At 42.2% G+C, this 20,080-nt stretch overlaps 1 protein-coding gene across 1 annotated transcript; it reads left to right on the top strand.

Moving 5' to 3' along the window:
- The first annotated feature begins 273 nt into the window (after nucleotides 1-273).
- MEOX1 (mesenchyme homeobox 1) lies at nucleotides 274-15,030 on the top strand. Its single transcript, XM_032772798.2, has 3 exons — nucleotides 274-995; nucleotides 11,755-11,927; nucleotides 13,922-15,030. Exons 1-3 carry the CDS (start codon nucleotides 545-547, stop codon nucleotides 14,042-14,044), a joined length of 747 nt encoding a protein of 248 aa, XP_032628689.1. The 5' UTR covers nucleotides 274-544; the 3' UTR covers nucleotides 14,045-15,030.
- Nucleotides 15,031-20,080: the final 5,050 nt, after the last annotated feature.

Raw genomic sequence — 20,080 nt, forward strand, 5'->3', positions numbered from 1 at the left:
TAAAGCCTTTTTGTGTGCTGCTTTCTCTCTTTATAAAAAAATACAGACAATGTTTCTTTAAAAGTCTCCATCTGCAAATCCCATTAGATGTGCATATAAGGTTTCGGATGATTAATAGTTGCCTGCTTTGCTTTGGTTGGAGGGGCTGAGTGTATGCAGGTTAACCCCTCCCTCCCCACTCTCACATTTCACTTCACAAACTTGTCTCTCGCTGCCCAGCACAGTATTTAAAAAGTGTTTCACCCATGTCCAGCATTTCACAGGGAGGCAGCTGCAGGCCTTGGGAAACTGTTCAGCCCAATTGCTGCATAGATCTGGTTGGGGTTTTCCAGCTGGGACTATGCAGAAGTTTAGTCAAGATTCCAAACTAACAAATTTGCAATAGAACAAAATCCACAAACCATTTTTTAGGGGAGGCGGCAGGGGAGATCCAATTCTGTTTTTCCATACAAGTTTGGAGCTATTTTTCTCCCTCTTTCATATCCTTGAAGCCTGAGACAAATCCAGTTACGAATCTCGGAGCACGGACAGCATAGAGCCAGCAATGGATCCCTCCGTGAGTAGTTGTATGCGAAGTCCCCGTCCCACTACCCCACTCTGGGGGTGCCTGCGGAATGCCCATTCGGAGTTCAGCACAGCAGCAGGAGTGCATCATTACCCACAAGCACCATTCTCGTTCCATCAAAAACCAGACTTTGCTGCATATTCCGATTTCTCAGCCTCTTGTTTGGCCACTGCCCCCCACAGCTTCCCCCGAGAGGAACGCATGTTCGCAGAGCAGCACCCTTCTTTCCAGCATTCTGACTGGCACTTTGCAGCATCCGAGGCCAGAAGACGGCTAAATCCAGGACTGGCCTTGGGTTCTGGGGAGCTAGAAAGCAGCAGCTCAAACCTAGTGGCTGCTGCAGGGGGCATGAATGAAGATTATGGGGTACCAGGAAACACTACAAATGAAACTGAGAAAAAGTCATCCAAAAGGAAAAAGGAAGCCTCAGGTAGGTGGCATGTCACCAGGGATCTGGGGAAGCAAAGTTCACAGAGTCAGAACATCTGTAAGGTTCTACAGCAGAGATTAGGAAAAAAACCAGTGAGAATTATATTTCAGAATTCTCGACTAGGGAAAAGTGTAGCTGACAATGTAGAGCACTACTGAAGTAGAGTGCTTTCTGTTTGCTCCTCCCTTGTATTTATGTTTGCTTTTCCAGGTCTTGGGCCTGAACTAGCTACCTCAGCCTTTCTGTGAGTGTCAGACAGAATCACATGGTATCCCATATATTGGGACCACAGCCCTAAATAAGGAGCAAATATATTTTGTGGCTGCCATTTGCCCAAGTGTGAAGTGATGGGGGGTGTCAAAGAACAGGCAGCCTGTGGGAGTATGTTAGAAACAGGGAAAGGCAAAACAGGCTCCGGGCTAGTTACTGTTGCTAAGATTAAAGGGATTACAAAAGGACCGAGACACTCAAAAGTAACACAAAATTCACTGGGAATAAATCACTGTCAGATCTCACACCCTGAGTCATAAAGGAGGAGACATCAGAAAAGCTGTGGATCACTGGATTGCTAAATGCATTCTTCTGCAGCAGTGGGTCCTGTACCATCAGGGCTAGTTCCAAGGGGGACACTCATTCTGCCCTTTAACTAGACATCAGGTAACATTTATATTGCTAGGTGCTGAGAATCTAACAGGAAAATTATGTAACTAATTTTACAAATTATTTGAGAGCTGAATAGCATTGACCTGTCTCTCCATCTTCATTGCTAATGAACCTACCACTGCAGAATCTAGGCTCTGACCTCTGCTATCTGGAGCTGCCCATTGTAGGAAGCTATGTTGTAGCGCAGTGCAGGTTAAATGCAGCCAAACATAGAAGGTCGTTTTCAGCTGTCTGCAGCTGAAGATGCCTCCTCCCCTCCCCTTTGATACACATTCCACCTTTATGTCAGTTTGGCTAAGCATTTAATACTTTCAATTCAAATCCAAAATCAGTGGTCGAGTTGGTATTAATGACTTGCCCATTAGACATAACCAGGATATGTTGTCTTCAGCTATAAGAAGAACAGTGCAGATGGGTTTAATTGTGTTGTTGCAACTTTGAAAATGAAAATCTTCCACCTCCTAGTTTTCAAGGATCTCATGGATACTTTGCTGCAGACTTGCTGCTGTTGTCAGTATGAAATATAGACATGGAGAAACTGGTAGTGTCTCTTAAGAAAGCTATTGAGTTAGGTATTTATTATGAGTCCCTCACTGAAGTATTTGTGCCCACCAAAAACATTGATGCATTTATTCTCCCAGCAAACTGGGAGATAGGGAAATATCATCCCCAATTCAGAGACCAGGAACTGAGGCACAGAGAGATTAAATGACTTGCCCAAAGTCACACAAGCTGCCTGGGCAGAGCCAGGCATTCAGCCCAGATCTCCTGACTTTCTACCCAACACTTTAACTCCAATATAATCCTCTCTCTCTCTCGTTCTGTCAGTGCCATTGTTAGTCCTAATCTCTGCTCCAGAGAGCTTCCCTTTTCAGTTCTCTCCAGCCATTGGCAAGCTGTCTGTGAGTATCTGAAACAGATAATAACCCAAACCTTTTTGAGTCTCAGACTCTAAACTACTCCCTTAGATATTTCATAGTCTCTAGAAACCAAGCTTGATATAATTTTTGGACATCCAAACCCATAAAGGATTTTCAGGCAACAAATGACCATAAAAATAATACAAAGAACAATTTTTCCAGAACAGAACAACAATATTGCAAGTCATTAGGGTTTTTTTTTAAAAGAATTTATGGGATTAAGAAGTAGCTGGGACATCTCACTACCTTCCCATTAATGGATATCTTTATTCTTAATAGTTTAATGGGATTCCAAAGCATGTCCTCATTTGTTAAGCAGATGACAAATAGTCCCTGACACCTTTCACCCTCTTATTGCTGTGAGCAAATCTTGCCACTCTCTCCTCCCACTTGCTGCCAACTCATATGCCTGTCATTACAGAGGAGCTGTAACCAATGTTGCTACACATGACATCACTGAAATGTAAAATGATTCTCTATCTTCTGGCCAACTGTTTTCATTATTCCTCCTTCTCTAGTTTAACACCTTGTCTCAAAGATGATTCCATTGCTGCTTTCATTTCATTCACTTCTGTGCTGATAAAACAGCTGATATAAAATTAACAGAACTACTCCTTCCCCTTCCCCAGAATAAAATACAATAAAACAAACAGGGAGAAAGTCCTGTCCCTTTAAACATTCTGATTTTCTGAAATCTAATGGCAGTTCCTTGAAATGCAGCTGGACACACATTTATAGTTTGTTATAAATAGGACACACTTCCTCTCCTTCCTCCTGAGAATTGGCTCCAGTTTGTTTTAGCAAAATCCAAGTGTCCAAAGAGTGCCCTCTTCAGAAGTTAGCAGTTGTTAATAAAGTGAAACAGCAATTATCTACCACCTTGAGACATGCTGCAAGTTAACGCTCTATTATACAGAGCTATGTGATGGTGTCTTACCGCTACTGTCTTTGCTGTCCTATAGCACAGGCACAGAATTTCAGTTATTTGTTTTGGTGCCAAATCCTGTAATTCTTTCTTGGTCCATATTCAGCAGAGGATATACAATAGGGACTTCAGGATTGGGCTCTTTGCTAGTATAGTGCTCCCCAAAAAGTCCAAAACAGATTTACCTCTGTGATAAACAGGGAGACTTACAGTGTTCTCTCTGTGTAAAAGAAAGATTGACCATTCTGCTTAATCCATGAATTCTTCATTAAAATGCTGTAATGTTTAAACATATTTATATAACTGTCTAGTACGGGCAGTAACAGTCACAGCAATATTAATATGTGCAAGTACTCATGTACATACCTTACACCCACACCCCTTTTCTACTGATTTTTATTAGTAAGAGGCTCTGGTCTACCCTGACTGACAACCTAGGCATGCCCAAGAAAGTCAAGGCAGACGATGGACTAGGATTTGTTTTCACACCTATCATTGCAGTAGTTCTCCTGTACATCAGCCCTAACATTTCCAGTTATTGTCTTTATAAATTTCACCAGATTTTCAATATTGTGCAACCATACCCATCACATATAAAAATGGCTTTAACATGATGCCTTGCAATTGCCAACATTACAAAAGCGAAGGAGTTTTAAACTGACTTGTAACTTATGGTATTCTACGTTTTCCATATGATAAAATGACTGTTACCAAGTAAACAAACAATGCTACAGGCACTTAAACAAGCTCTTAAATAAAACAACAAATGCTCTGAGTGTCGGAGTGACTAATAAACCCCCGCAGGCACTGACTGTGTGAGGCATATATGGGACCCAGAGCAAGCTTTGAACAGACCTTCTATAATCTCATTTTAGACTTTCTGCATGAAGCATTTTCCAGATGACCGCAGCACAGAAGACATGCCCAGCCTGTCCATGTCTATCCACACACATTTACAAATAAAACACAGAATCCTGGCAGAAATCCAACTCATTCAGATAGTATGGATATTTCAGTTTTCTATCACTCAACAAACTAGAAAACCGTGTAGTAAGAACAGGTCACACTAGAACACAGGAAACAGAAAATTATGTTTGGTTATTCTGTTTATTTATCAGCAATTACAAAATGTTTATCCACTGGTAAGCGCTATTGAATCTGAGGGAGTTGCATTGATGTAACTGAGAGCAGAATTTGGTTCATTATCTTTGTATAAATGAAAACATGCAGAATTTAAATGGCGATGTAGCAGAGATGAGATCTGACGACAGTGTGCAAGGATTCATTTACAACATTTTACATTCATATGGTGCCTTTTATCCTAGGAAAAGCCCAAGATATCTTACAAAATTTTCAAAGGATAGTGTCAGTTCACTTTAAATGCAAAACATAAGGTTTTATAAATCCAAGGATCAATGAAAATAGCCCTATCATTTAAATACCCAACTAAAATAATCTTAAATTTGGATTTAAGCACTCCCCTTGCAGAGTTGCAACCTAGACATTACACCAGTGTGCTGGTGCATTAGAACCAGAAAGTGAAAGTGGTCAGAAATAGTCTATAAATAAAACAAACTGACCAGCCTATTTCTCTTTTCCAAACTCAGTGAAGTGTGCAAAGTAAAGGATCAGCAATAACCGTAAGAAGTAAATTCAATTTTTGAAAGCCTTCTTATCTCAATAATGTAATAACACAGGTAAGGAAATCTACCTAAAAATATATGACTTGCCCAACTGTCCCTTGAACCAACTGGTAATTAAACTTTGTATAATGAACTGAGAAGGCACATGGTGTAATGGCTCTAGCTAGGACTCATGAGGATTGGATTCTATTCCTGCTTCTGTAGCTGACTTGGGTAAGTCACTTCTCTGCTCTGTGCCTCTGGGACAATACAATGAGCTTTTCACTTAATACAGCCCATTTTTGTAGCTTATTAATAAATAATAATACACACATTGGATATCTAGAATGCTTTTTACCAAAGATCTCAAAGCACTTTGCAAGTTTCAGCTACATAAATCAATTATGAGCTATTACTGTGAAACACCTCTTTGAACTGGCCCATAAACCATAGACATCTTCTCCTCAACAAGCTCTCAGACATGCTGAAATGTTAAAATCATCAAGACTAAAGTCAACATATCAGGAAAAAAAAGACAGCAGAACTAACACAATGCTGTTGAATTTGCTCACACTGCACATTCCCGGCCTCCTTATTCCTCTTCCTTTGTGAACCCCCTGTATAACTTTCTATTGTGGGGTCTTTGGGGCAGATACCTTATTTGTTTCGGCTCTTTTTAAAGTATCCATCACACTGAGGTTGCTATACAACCAGCAAATAAATAATATGAAAACTGTCCCAAGGATCCACCCTGTTCTGCTTGCAGCAAACAAATGCTGAAGCTACAGAAGTCTCTGTAGGAGATCTTTCTTATTTTTTGTAATATTTTTGTAAGTTTCAGTTCCAAATTTCAGCACATCCTGCCTCCACTTATCAGAGTAGCACTGACTTGAATCTGCATTAGGGAAGAAAAAAATGACTGTCCCTTCACCTTTTATAGTGATCTTTGCTGCACCTCTTTCTTTAGACCTGGACTGTGTAACATATGAAACAATTACTGCTGCTACTGGCTAGTTTCTTCCGTAGACATGTCTTTTCATAAGAAAGTGTAAAATGCCAATTCACCAGCTGAGTTTAACTGATTTTTCTGCAGGCATCCACCTGTCGACACAAGTACAGTTAAGGCAGGAAGAAAAGATATCAAAAGCCATCAGGTGGCATGCTTAATTGCCCCAGCCCTAGGCTGGCTTGGGACATTCATTTACATCAAACCTTTTACTTTAGCAATTAGACTGTTCTAATTTTGTGCTAGCAGAAATAATGCTAAATCAAACTAAACAACAAAGTGTTGTCAGAATCTAGGAAGACTCAATGGTTTGGAAATTATGATTAACTTAATTGTAATGAAACAGCTACAGAACTCTCTTCCCACTCTGGATGATCTCAGAGGGACCAAAGGAAAACTGGTTCCCTAGATTGTGAGGACTTTACATGTTGATCATGTTATCTTTGAGTAGAGCTACATCTGAAATAGTTTGACAGGTAATATACCTCCCTGAGGTGCACACTGATAAGAACTTCTAGTTACTTTAGGAACAGATGTCAAATGAGTCAGCTATCTATGAAATCATTTAACTTGGACAACATGAATGCATGTGGTGAAAGCCACAGACACACACACACACATCCTGTTAGCTGAGATTTTGGAATCCTGTGACTTGTTCCATAACAGCAAATCTTTCAGCATCTTGCTTTTTTAACTAGCTAGAATAAATATGCCCCCAAAGCCTTTAGCATGAGAAAACGTTACTTCAAAGACATTATGCAGACACTCCGATGTTTTTGTAACCCCTTTATTGATTGGGAGGGGAAAAAAACTACAGAAATTTACAAAATGTCAATAATTAAAACTTCAGGTGCATAGCACCTGGCTAGGAAACCCCATGCACATCTAGCAACCAAATGTGTCCCTGTACATGCACTACCAACTGACTTTCACGCTTCAGTGCTTAAGCCAAACTCTAACTATTAGGGAGTTAAGATGAAGCCCCTTCATGGGGGGCGGGGGGGGCAGTTTATCTTACATCTGCCTACTGGGACATGTCTTGCACCTTGTTCTGAAACACTGTCATAGCCTGGACCTCACACTAGACTCTAATCCAACATGACAATTACTATGACCTGGGCACGTTTCCTTTCGGCTTCTCAATTCAGAGTTCAAGTCCCAAATTCAAAGTGACTCTCCTGGAAAGTCACAGCTGTAACAGACCTGACGTCTCAGATGTTACAAAATGCTACACACAGCTATTTTGGATAGATAGTTGCTCACACCAGCAGTACGCCAAAATGTGCTGCAGAAATCAATGCTGGATAACAGCAATGGGAGAGGCAGGCTATGAGTTATGGGTGAGAGAGAAGCTTTCTCAAAATATTTGCAGAGAAACTGTTCTGTGTCTAACTCTGCACAATGTGGCTGAAGTGGGCAGAGGATGAAGCCAGGTGAGCATTGTTTCTGTGTCACTGCTCTCACAAACGTGTTCTTTCGCCTTTCTTCTCATGGAGACAGATTTTAAATGGAATCACACTGGTGTAAATCCAGAGTAAATCCCCTGACTTTACTGGATTGACTCAAGATTTACACTCTGGCCCATCATCCTTTTATAAATCACTGATCAGCTTTGCCCCTCTCCCTCTGCATGCAAAGGTTGACGCAGATCTTGTTTTGGAAATTTTATGGCACACAGACACAAGTACATTTTGGCTCCCATGTGTCTTTGTTGCACAATAGCCCCCTTAGGGAAAACCTGTTTGATTAAGCTGCAGATGGGAGCATGGCAGAGATGTGAGCTCCAGGGAGAGGATGAAGGTCTGAAAATGTTCACAGTCTGTGATAAATGCCACCATATCTTTCCTAGTGATACTAGAGGACTTTCTGGGTTGGGATCTTTTTGTGGATTGTGCTGGAGAGAAAAACTTTTCTAAAGCAAGGACTTGCAATATTTCATGTGCATTCTGTATTTTCCACATCCTATGGCCAAAACTCCAAAGAAAAGGAAAGCCAGTTTCCACTTTTGGAAAGGCACAAAAATCACAATCATAATTAAGCAGCCAGTCCCTTTAGCAGCTCTGTGTGGCATATGGCCCATGCCACAGGCTCCAAGTTACACAGCCTATTCTGTTCCCCAAGATAATCAGCCTGAGGAACAGAGTTAAAATCATTAAAGACAACTGAAATAGTTTCTTAACAAAAAAGACCAGTGAAATTACCTTCTTTAAAAATGATTCACTCACATGAGGCAAACTGGGAAGCTTCAGCTAGGGCAGAATGTTGCTGCTTCCTTGCTTAGACTACACTGGCTACTAATTTGTGCAGATACAATTTGTGTTATTGACTTCAGTCACTACAGCCTTGCATGATTTGGGTCCTGGCTACATCAGAGATTGCGGTTCTCCTCATGCTGCCCCTAGAGAGCAGAGAGCAGCTGGGAATCTCCTGAGCTGGAAGCTCTCAGGAGCTGGTGGCAAGGGCCTCTCCGCATGGGGTCCTCAGCTAAGAAATTTGCTTCCGCCTGCTGCTCTGTCAACCCCCAAACTTGTTGACCTTTGGGGAATGATGTGAGGCTGGTCTGTTTACTCAGGAAGATGGCGAAGTGGAGGATTTCTGTGAACATAAAAACAGCCATACTAGGTCAGACCAAAGGTCCATCTAGCCCAGTGTCCGGTCTTCTGACAGTGGCCAGTGCCAGGTGCCCCAGAAGGAATGAACAGAACAGGTAATCATCACGTGATCCATTCCCTGTCACTCATTCCGAGCTTCTGGCAGAGACTAGGATCGCCATCCCTGCCCATCCTGGCTAATAGACATTGATGGACCTATCCTCCATAAATGTATCTAGTTCTTTTTCTAATCCTTTTATAGTCTTGGCCTTCACAACATCCTCTGGTAAAGAGTTCCACAGGTTGACTGGTGTTGTGTAAAGAAATACTTCCTTTTGTTTGTTTTAAACCTGCTACCTAGTAAACCTGTGGAATTGGGTTTGATGCTGGGTGGAATATTTTGGGGTGATTTTTCCTCTTAGTTTGTTATTTGGTTGGGAGGTGGGTTAAAGATCAAGCTACAATGAACAGATTGTTAGAAAAGAAAAACATTTTTTAGAAATGTAGCCAAGGACAATTTCACCAGGTAATGCTGGCAGTTCCTAGCAGAAATTATTGTTCATGGGAGTTGCATGTAATTTCTTTATTTCTGATGGGCAGCACTAAGAGTGAACACATTATAAATCCTAAATTTAAACCTAATAGATTACTCCAGTTGGTTTCCTTTGACAAACAAATTGAGCATTTGGTAAATGCTGTTGCATTATATATCCATCGCTCTCTCTCTTCTGTACAGAAGCAATGGATATGTAATGCAACAGCATTTACCAAATGCTCAATTTGTTTGTCAAAGGAAACCAACTATTATATACATTGCTTTTCCAATCTTCTTTTGTGCATCTCCTTGAAATAACTCAGTAATAGTATTGCTATTATTGGGGTTGGGGGTAGGGGAGAGAGAGAGAACAGTTTACTCTGCTCTGAAAATATGTGAACATTAATCCCCAGAATAGCTCCCTTCTTTTACCAAAATGCTGGCTGCTGCAGAATCCTGGGGTCTCCCTGTCTCCCTTCTGGCTATATAGAAAACTGGAACCTGAAGGGCTTTAGATAAGGGGTTGATGGGGTGGCTAATTCTGAGCAGAGAGCTGATGAAATAAGTGCATTCATTTGTATACGTTTATTAAGCCTGGCTGGAGCTGATGCATCCCTGTTCATGTCACATTTCAGTGAGGTTCCAAAGCTGCTGTTTTGCACTGCAAGGTGTTTGCCAGCCCTGACATCACCACGTCTTCATGCTGACTTTCCTAAATGGTGAAGATATTGACAAACAGCAGAGCTAGAAGTTGGCTAAAGAACAAAGTTGAGTGCTGCAGGGAAAATTTACTGCAAACCCAAAGTTCAGCAAGGGCCAAATGTTCAGGGCAGCTTGGCAAGATGTACATTGCCCTCCAACGGTGGTCTTACTTCCTCCCCCTCCTCTTCACCTTCCAACACTGCCAGAGTTTCTGTCTTCCCAATGAAGTAACCAGATGCTCCCTAATGTGTGGAGCTTTTCATTTCAGACAGCGATGGAAACACAATGGAAAATGGCATCATTAAACAATTATAGATTTTTCAAAAACAAGCCCTTGAGATGAGACAAAACATTCCACTGGCTACAAAACCTCTTTCACTTCCACTGAAACCAGCCAGCTCATATCTCAGTGCTAGAACTTGTAGAACAAGTTCCTGTCACAAGGGCATGGGCTTTGCCTTTGCACACTGAAGCAGAGGAACTATGTCCCTCTGTTGCTTAGATATATACAATAATCGTTCATTTATAATAAACCGATCTTACTCTGCATGTGGCTATGGTCATTGTCAGAACGTTTTAAAATGGGGCTTGGACAGCAGCTCTCCAGCTAGGACTCGTAAGGCCAGCTTTGAAAATATGACTTTCCCAGGGGTATATTACAACTAAGTGTACGATCAGCGAAAAACAGCTCAGGGCACTTCAGTAAGAGCTGAGTAACTCTAAAAGACATGATGCCACCAGTGGTTTCACCCCACTCTACCCATTGCTGTATTCACTCTAGTGAGATCTTTTCTGTGGTTACCTTCACAACCCAAACACATTTCCAGGGGAACCTGCAGGCACCAGACCCAACTGGGTTGGGTCTTATAAACCCTGCTCAGAGCCACCCACTAGTCCAAGGTCATTGCCTGGTCAGTGTGGGTGGGTTATACTCAGCACCTTTGCTTCCTCATCCCCCAAAGCTGGATCCTAGCCCTGGTGTGTGCAAAATGACATACACCAGTAGAGGTCACCACACACCTCAATAAGTGCAGGCCTAAACAGAGACTGGGAATGGTTGGTTCATTACACTAATTGAATCTATTTCCCTATGTTAAGTTCTCCTCACACCTTCTATGGGTCATCTTAATTATCACTTCAAAAGTTTTTTTTCTCCTGCCGATGATAGCTCATCTCAATTGATTAGACTCTTCCTGTTGGTGTGCACACTTCTACCTTTTCATGTTCTCTGTATGTATAAATATCTTCTGTCTGCGTGTTCCATTCTATGCATCTGAAGACGTGAGCTGTAGCTCACGACAGCTCATGCTGAAATAAATGTGTTAGTCTCTAAGGTGCCACAGTACTCTTGTTCTTATTAAGTGCACTGGCACTGAGACCAATTCTTAACTAAAATCTGAGGCACCCGCAATCTAGGTAGGTGATGGTGTATGTATATAAAACACGGTAAGTGAAAGGGAAGGCCTGATTGTGCTAGCTGGAGACAAGCACAATGCAGCCAAATGATGTGCAAGCTTCCTCCACACAGCTCTGCCAATGCCCCCTCAGTCCTGCCCCACAGTCCATGATGTGCCAGCCCTGTGCTCCCAGACCTCCAGCCTCCCATCAGTTCTGTGCCTAAAACTGACAATAGTGTCCAACTGTGTGACTGATGCTATGAGGTGAGATGGAATCGGGTCATTAAACAAGCTTTCACTTGGGACCTAAACCAAGATTCTATCAGTTCTCTTTGATGCATATAATTGTGATAACCATTATGACTGCAATTTACACATAAAGTATGCTTGCCTCTTAGAAAATCAGGATTCCAGTAGAAAGTCAGAAGCCAGCAGCAAAGCACGGAAGGAGAGGACAGCTTTCACCAAGGAGCAGCTGCGGGAATTAGAAGCTGAATTTGCTCACCATAATTATTTGACAAGGCTCAGGAGATATGAGATAGCTGTGAATCTGGACCTCACTGAGAGACAGGTACCTCTGGAATATCTGCCTCCTCAGCTGTACCCCACTGACAGGGCTATTCCTGCCTAGACAGAAGAGTGTATGTACAAGATATTCACATTGCACCCATTTCTACTTTTGCAAATGTGCATAAATATTTGCACACAACCTGAAAAACTTTGTAGTAAATCTAACAAATGCAGTTTAACATGGAGATAATTGAGAAGCTGATTTCTGGTATTTGGCTAAAAATATACATGTTTAAATAAATTTTTAAGCTGCAAAAACCATTTCTGAATGATTGGTGTCTAAGTGCCTTCAGACGACCTATCCCATTCACTGGCACAAACCAAAAGGCTGCTACTTAATAAGAAAGGCTAGGCGGCAGCTCCCAGGTGCTGATAACCAGGACTGAGCTAAGCCTTCAAGGTTCACAATGTTAGGGTGACCAGACAGCAAAAATCAGGATGGAGGGTGGGGGGTGGTAATAGATGCCTATATAACAGTAGGCCCCAAATATGGGAACTGTACCTATAAAATCGGGACATCTGGTCACCCTAGCTCCACAAACTCTGCAGCATCCCAAAGAGCCCAGCAGTAAATGAAACAAGGGTCCAGGGGATTTTAGATTCTCATTTGAAGAGCTGTCTTTTTTCAGGCTAAGGGAATGTTGTGAACTGACTAGGGAGTATAAGAGTGAGGGGAGTGTAAACTTTGAGGGTCACTATGCTCCCAGTTTCCTGGTCTGCTCTTAGGAAGGGTTTTTCTATCAAGGCTTAATAGTTGGACAATAAAGGAATTACTCAAGTGAAGAAAGGGAAATAGTATACGCTTAGCTGACTCAGATAGGCCTATTAGAAATATGATAGGCAGATGGACAGGTGTATGCACAGAGTACTCCTGGGGGAATTATCTGTCATTGTGCGTGCACAGAATTTTTGGCCCCCACAGATTTCTGTGCTTCTCCACAGAAAAATTACTTCTGATGGTGAAGCAAAGGGAAGCCACAAGAGTAGTCATGCTCCCTGTTCCTGGCAATGCAGGCAGATCAGTTTGGGCACCCAGAGCAGCTGGTAGAGATGTAAATCACTGAGGTGGGGAGGAGTTGGGCAGTCATACGTGTGTGAGAGAGACACTCCCTCTCGCTGGCTATTGCGGCATGCTCAGCATGGAGGGGTGGGGCTTTTGAGTATTTCTGAAGAGGTAGGTGTGGGGCAGGCTCTATTCCCTCAGTGAATTGTTCCCTTTGTCTTTGTGAATTCGCTCAGGAGTATAAAACAGGTGTACAAATTTTAAGGCTCCTTTACATTGCCAGAATGGTGTAAAGAAGCCTTATTGTAAAGGCCTTATAAATGCTGATGGTGCTTTGGTGATTAGAACTGGTCTAAGTTTTTGGACTGAAATTTTCATAGTAAAATGTGCTCCTGTTTGCTACTGGCCTTTTTGGAGATAGTCAGTATCCAGTATACATTGTGAATTTGAGTCCCCAGCCCTTGCTTGCATGCTCTTCAGTGGCCTATGATGTAACACTGAGCATATGGCTGTATATATTTGTTGACTAATAGCTAGAAATAAAGGGCTGATACTAGCTACATTACTAATAGACAGAGAGGGTTTGGTGATTTCCTCCAATTCTCCCCCCTCCCCTTCTCCATTCATTGTGTTGTAGGTTAAATAAATTATCAAAATAACTGAAACCAGCTTGATTATATTCCATTATTTTGACCAAAAAAAATGCAGAATTTTGCAGAGCGAGACAAGAGAGACATCTTTTATTGGCCCACTTCTGTCAGTGAGAGAGACAAGCTTTTGAGCTTATACAGAGCTCTTCTTCAAGTCTTCTTCTTCAGAAGGTCTCTGTGTAAACTCAAGAGTTTGTCTCTCACTGACAATAAAAGCTATGACTTCATCCACCTTGTCTCTCTAGTATCCTGGGACTGACATGGCTAGGAGAGCACTGTATAGGTGCATGCAGAGACAGATAATGGGGAGCTGATGAATAATTCCCTCCTTTTCTCATCCAGGTCAAAGTGTGGTTTCAAAACCGAAGGATGAAGTGGAAACGTGTGAAGGGTGGGCAGCCAGTGTCCCCTCACGAGCATGACACAGAAGATATGGACTCTGCTACCTCCCCGAGCTCTGAATAGCTCCTCACCAGTAGTAATGTACTGACAAATGCAGGAAGAGTTGTCAGAGAACTGATGCCACACAGTTTAGCAGCATCTGCATCATTAACAGGTGCCCCTCCCTGCTCAAATCATCTCATCCTACTGTGACTCTGGAAGTGGTGCACCTTAACATGCCTTGGGGGCTGTAAAGGGCACACAGGAAAGTCCAGAGAAGGGTCTGACTGAACTCTTACCACTGCCATCTGGGCAGTGCCAGTATTTCTTCAAAATAATAACTAAACCCACTGACTATGAAACAAATAAAGCTGACTAGAGCTGGATTTCTAAGAACCAATAATGGTCTTCAAGTCCTCAAAAGACACAGTTTAGAGGCTCCAGTTCAGGGTTCGGTGGGGCAGTAATGTAGCTCCCCAACATATAACCTTATCCAGCATCTCTCTTTGGTCACTGCTATTTGTCAAACCATAAAGGACTTGAGCATTTCACAGAAGTGCTTTCTTCGTGCATCACTCCACGAGTAACGAACACTCTGGTCTCCACTGATGTTTCTTGTGTCATTCAAACTGAAAATATAAATGGTTATAAGCAAGTCTGAGGGGCAGTGGGAATGTCAAACAAAAGTGTGGCCCCCCCAAATGCTATATTGGCCTCCAGCCATCAGTTTTGGAAGGGATCATTCCCACAAGGGTAAGGGCTCCATTTAGAGCTGAGATGGCAGGCACCTTGCTGATAAGCCTGTGTGAATGAGATACTGGAGGTTTGTATAATTAATCTTAGTGTAGCTGCTGAAATCAGAACATTAAATCTCACAGGGAATATTTTCATAACCACCGCCACCAAGTATCAAACTAAGCGTAATGAGGTCATGAATCACCACTGTTCTGCCCTGGACACTGAACTATAGCTGGTTATATCTTCTGAAAGAACATTGCTCATTTCTGTTGTGTTTGTCGCACTTCCAGGGCTGGTTCCAGAGTTTTTGTTGCCCCGAGCAGCAAAAAGAAAAAAAAGCTGTGATCATGATCTGCAGCTCTACCGCTGCAGCTTCAGTCTTTGGTGGCAATTCGGCAGCTGGTCCTTTGCTCCGAGAGGGAGTGAGGGACCTGCCGCTGAATTGCCGCCGAAGTCTCGGACATGCCCCCCGTCACCGTTGGCCGCCCCAAGCAGCTGCTTGCTGGGCTGATGCCTGGAGCCAGCCCTGCACAGTTCTTTCTTGAATGCCTCTGGGTATTACCTGCTATTTCCTTTGTTACAACTCAGGACTATCTGGGTGAGCAGAAAACAATGTACTGTGAAATGATTAGTTGACTTTATCAGTCTTAAGTTCTTGTTTCTTTTTCTCTTGGGATCCAAACTTTCTTCCAGTAAGCATGCAGGTATGTATATGTGAATTATGTATGAATATACATGTCCATAATGTTCTATGGATAAATATTTAGTATACATGCACTCAGGGCTGGATTAACTGTCCTGTGGGCCCAGGGCTATTAGATTTTGCGGGGCCCCTGTACACAAGTCTTTTTCCTAATTTAATACAAAAAGATCACAATTATGGCATAGAGGCTATTAATGCTGTACTAAACTTGCCTTTTAATGAATATAAAGCCGTTCTCTGGTTATATTTCAGTTTTCATATATGCAGAATATAGTTAAATTAATTCAAAAAACCCAGTTCTTACCTTAGAACAGCTGTTATATTAGTTTCTTTCTGGGAGGGAGCTTAGGTGCATGAGGGGATTCTGAGCTGGGACAAGGGGTTGGGGTACAGGAGGGGGTCTGAGGTGTAGGCTCTGGCTGGAAGGCACTTACCACAGGTGGCTCCCGGCCAGCGGTCAACAGGGCTCAGGCCTGCCTGTCTGCCATAGCCCCATGCCGCTCCTGGAAGCAGCCAGCTGCTGGCACATCTCTACATGCCCCCATCAGGGGCCGCAGAGATGTGCCAGCAGCTGTCCACTTCTGGGAGTGGCATGGGGCCACGGCACGCCAGGGCTGCCCAGAGGTGGGGGCAAGTGGGGCAATTTGCCCCAGGCCCTGGGCCCCACAAGGGCTCCCTTGAGAATACAGCATTCTATAGTATTGCAACTTTTTTTTATGGAAGAGGCCCCCAAAATTGCTTTGCCCCAGGCCCCCTGAATCCTCTGGGCAGCCCTGAAGCATACATGCAGCCTGCCTGAACCCTTCTGCAGCAGGGCCCCTTTAGCCCGGGGCCCTGGGCTGTAGCCCCTAAAGTCCCTGTCTTAATCCGGTCCTGCATGCACTCCTAATCAATATTCCAGCTGATCAAATTACTAATTAATCATATAACGAACTTAGTCCTTTTTTTCTGTTTCCAAACTTTCCACAGACAGATTGATTTTTGTGAATGCATTCACTGTTTGCAATTGTTTAAACAGTTTATGCAAACAAATTTTAGCCTATGAATTGTTTGCAAATTATTCACGTTCCTTGTTTATGCTGTGTGATTGGTTTCCTATGCTGCATGGTATTGTTTCTGCTTCCTGGTTAGATGACAAAACTTTTTAAAACAAGGCAGCCTAGCAAACCACAAGTGAAGAAAAGGAAACATGTAATAATTAATTATCTTGTTTGTGCACATCCTCTTCAGCATGTGAATCCAGGTGCTAGTAGGAAGAACAGCCATTCCCCAAACATCCATGTGAGTAAAAACTTGTTCACACAAATGTTCACGAATATTGAATTAAGAGGGCAAAAACACAGTCAAACTGACCAGCTGTTTGGAACTCAAATGAAGGTTCCTGAACATTATTTTGCAGTAGTCAACCAGCTCTATTATCCACCCCATGATATCATAGAGTCTGAGCCAGCCCCAAAGTGCATGAACGCAAGTGAAGAACAGCCCAGCTTCCATTTAGGCATTACAAGAAGTAGCTACATTTTGAAGAGTGCTCAGCATGGTGGGTACACATTGGTTGCTAAACTCCATTAAAAATCTGGCCACTCATGTAGGTGCTTAAAATGGGAGATGAACAAAAAATGGACCCTTAGTGACCTCTGCTGATCTCAGATCTGCACTGGAGCACTAGTAGCCAGCTGATTTTATGAGATGTGTCTGAGGACGGGATCCAGCCAAAACAATCCATAACTCATGTCGCAATTTGATATCAGTGGTGCTTGTTTAACCTCATTTTAAATAGCAATCACCAGATTCGGAGGGAAGCACGAGACTGCCACCTTTGTGCACAATGGTCATGTGCCATTACATAGTCCATCTAGCATACCTTGGGCTTCCCAGGAGTTTTGAAGAAGGTGCAGTCACTGGAGGATTGCTGCAGCAACACCCACTTTGCAAGGCCTCCTGGTACAAAGAGAGATAGTCCTGAAGAGACATAATTAGGACCTAACTCACTTGAGTTATAAAATATCTGATGCCAGGGTTTTGTTGCAAACATGCTGCAAAGGTACCAATATGATTCCAATCCAGAAACACACTGAAATGATATCACAGTGCTATCATTCCATCTAGAACTGTCTGGAGGTGTTTCTCAGTGGTTTGGGCACCTCCTCATTTAAGACAGTTCCTTGCCAAGTTGCTAACAGGGAACTTTACCTATAAAATGAGCTCTGAATATTGACACTCCATTGTCCCCTTTTATAGTGTAACTGATCCTGTTAGAGTTGCCAATACATTGCTCTGATTTTGTCTCAGGATCCTTAAGTGCCATGAATGCCCCCAGGTGTCCCAACAATGCCACCTGAAATTGGCCTCTTTTCACCAAAGTTTGCAGTATATCAAATTATAAATAGTTTTAGAAAAAAATATAGTGTCTATTCCTTTCGTTTAATGTATTCTAATGTAATGTTTCCATATTGTAACAGAATCTCTCTTTCTTAGAATGATATATGAAATGTTGACTTTTTAAAGGACTGAAATTCATGTTTAAACATATTAAGGTAACATCTATTTGCTATCAGATTGTGTCATGCTATTTGCACATACCTGCAAGCGAGTATCAGGCTTTTTGCATTTTGATGTTACCCTGATGCACTGATAACGACAGACCCTAAATGTTCTAGCAAACTCCAGTCTCTGTTCTTTATTCCCAATGTATAAGCTTTGCAGAAATGGTTGAACGCCCAGTTTCATTTCTGGATTGTCAGTTAAAAAAATTATAACCATGTTACACTTTGCAAAAGATGTCCAAAAAACTAAATACAAAAGTTAAAGTAAACAAGAGTCTGGAATCCTTTTCCAGAGCTGAGAATTATTGTGTGTGCTGAGTAAATTCATCCATTCAAATCCTTTTCTTTTAACATCTCCAATCTTTGTATGACTGATGATAATGCACAAAGTTAAAATGTACATAATGAGTTTAAAAATAAAGTAACTTGATGAGGGAAAAGTTATACACAATATTTTCCTATTCAAACAATAAAGCCCATAAGAGAATATAGGTCTGTATAAAAATTTTAGAGGATATATTTTTATGTTCAAAAATTTTAAAGTCTCTAAAACTTTCCTTTCCATTAATCAAGAGACAAAGTGAGTGAGGTAATATCTTTTATTGGACTAAATTCTGTTGGTGAGAGAGGTCCTGAAGATCTCTGTGTAAGCTTGAAAGCTTGTCTCTCTCACCAACAGAAGTTGGTCCAATAAAAGATATTACTTCACCCACCTTGTCTCGCTCATATCCTGGGACTGACATGGCTACACCAAAACGGCATACTTTCCGTTATTCATATTTCTATTGTATGCTTGAAAAAGTAAGATTACTGACAACTTCCCCAGCTTTCAACAGGTGACAATGAAATGTCACGACAGCTTGGGAGATGAATTGGCAAGTCCTCCCTACTAGTACCTTTTAAAAATTAAAGGAGCATCTGCACTAGCTATCTTATTCTGATGTCAGATATTACTGAAATGAAATATCAGCTTCATTTTTTCTGACTTCTTTCCTGCCAAGAGGCTTGTGTTCATGTTTGTTGGATGGTTTGTATATTTATGAGAAGAGACCCTACCTGAGATCTTGTAGGCAGAGAACTCTATGCGGCAGGAGTAAAGAGTTGGGCTCATAATGGTGGGTTCCTGACAGACAGCCATCAGTGCTAAGGACTTAACCTAAAAGCCCTAGACCAGAACTCACTAAATGGAGGCAGAACCCAGACTGGCAGGGAGCTGCCTAACCTGGCTGCAACGGGCTGTGTGTTGTAACCTAAGCAGGGCCTTTCATGCTTTCTGATTGCTTATAACTTAGTAGGTGGCTTTTAGTTAAAATTTGCTTAACTCAAACTCCCAACAAATGCATGAGAGAAAAGTTTTTTCTGTTTAAGTGCTGGTTAACCATGCAGTGTCCTGTAAGCATCTGATTAACAAACTCTCCAAAGAGGATCATTCCTGGAGAATATCCCAGGTCTTTGGGCTATTTAACTCCACACTAACTCAGACACACATCTCATCTTCACTCCGAGGAATGGGAAACTCCATATGGTGCATGTGTGCTCTTATGCTTACTTCCCCATAAGCTGCAAGGGCAGTATTGCTATGTGCCCCAGACCCATAACTGTGTTTGTGCAGTTCCTAAACTGCATCCAAAGCTGGCTCTATGCTGAAATCTGCTGGGGCCCCGACTGCCGACAGAGCAGGGCAAACCAAAGAGCAATTCAGACTGACTCTTCACCTTGGAAAGAGGGTTATAAATCTTCCCACATGGAGAAGCAGCCCACAGTGGTAGGTTGGATTCCAGTTCCATGGCCCTACAAAGTGTGTGAACAGGATCTCAGTGTGTGCCCTAAATTACAGCTTCCAAACAGGAGTGACTCTTGAGAAATAACCTACAGTCACCTGTGAGCCAGGCCCATTTGATGCTGGAGTTTCCACATGAAGCCATCTGCTCATTCTTCAATGTTAGTGTTTTGTGAAGGAACATTTAATTCCTGACATCAAAGCTTCTGACCCTTTGAACTCTTGGTGCCAACAATCTTTCAGGCAAAGTCAGTCATCTGGGAGCAAAAGCTCTGACCTGCAATTATTTTTCTTAGAAATACACATCAGGATTTATTCTCCTCACAGAAAGGAAGTGAAATATTTGGGGATGT

Source organism: Chelonoidis abingdonii, chromosome 21 (assembly GCF_003597395.2).
Source record: "Chelonoidis abingdonii isolate Lonesome George chromosome 21, CheloAbing_2.0, whole genome shotgun sequence".
NCBI classification, from domain to species: Eukaryota; Metazoa; Chordata; order Testudines; family Testudinidae; genus Chelonoidis; species Chelonoidis abingdonii.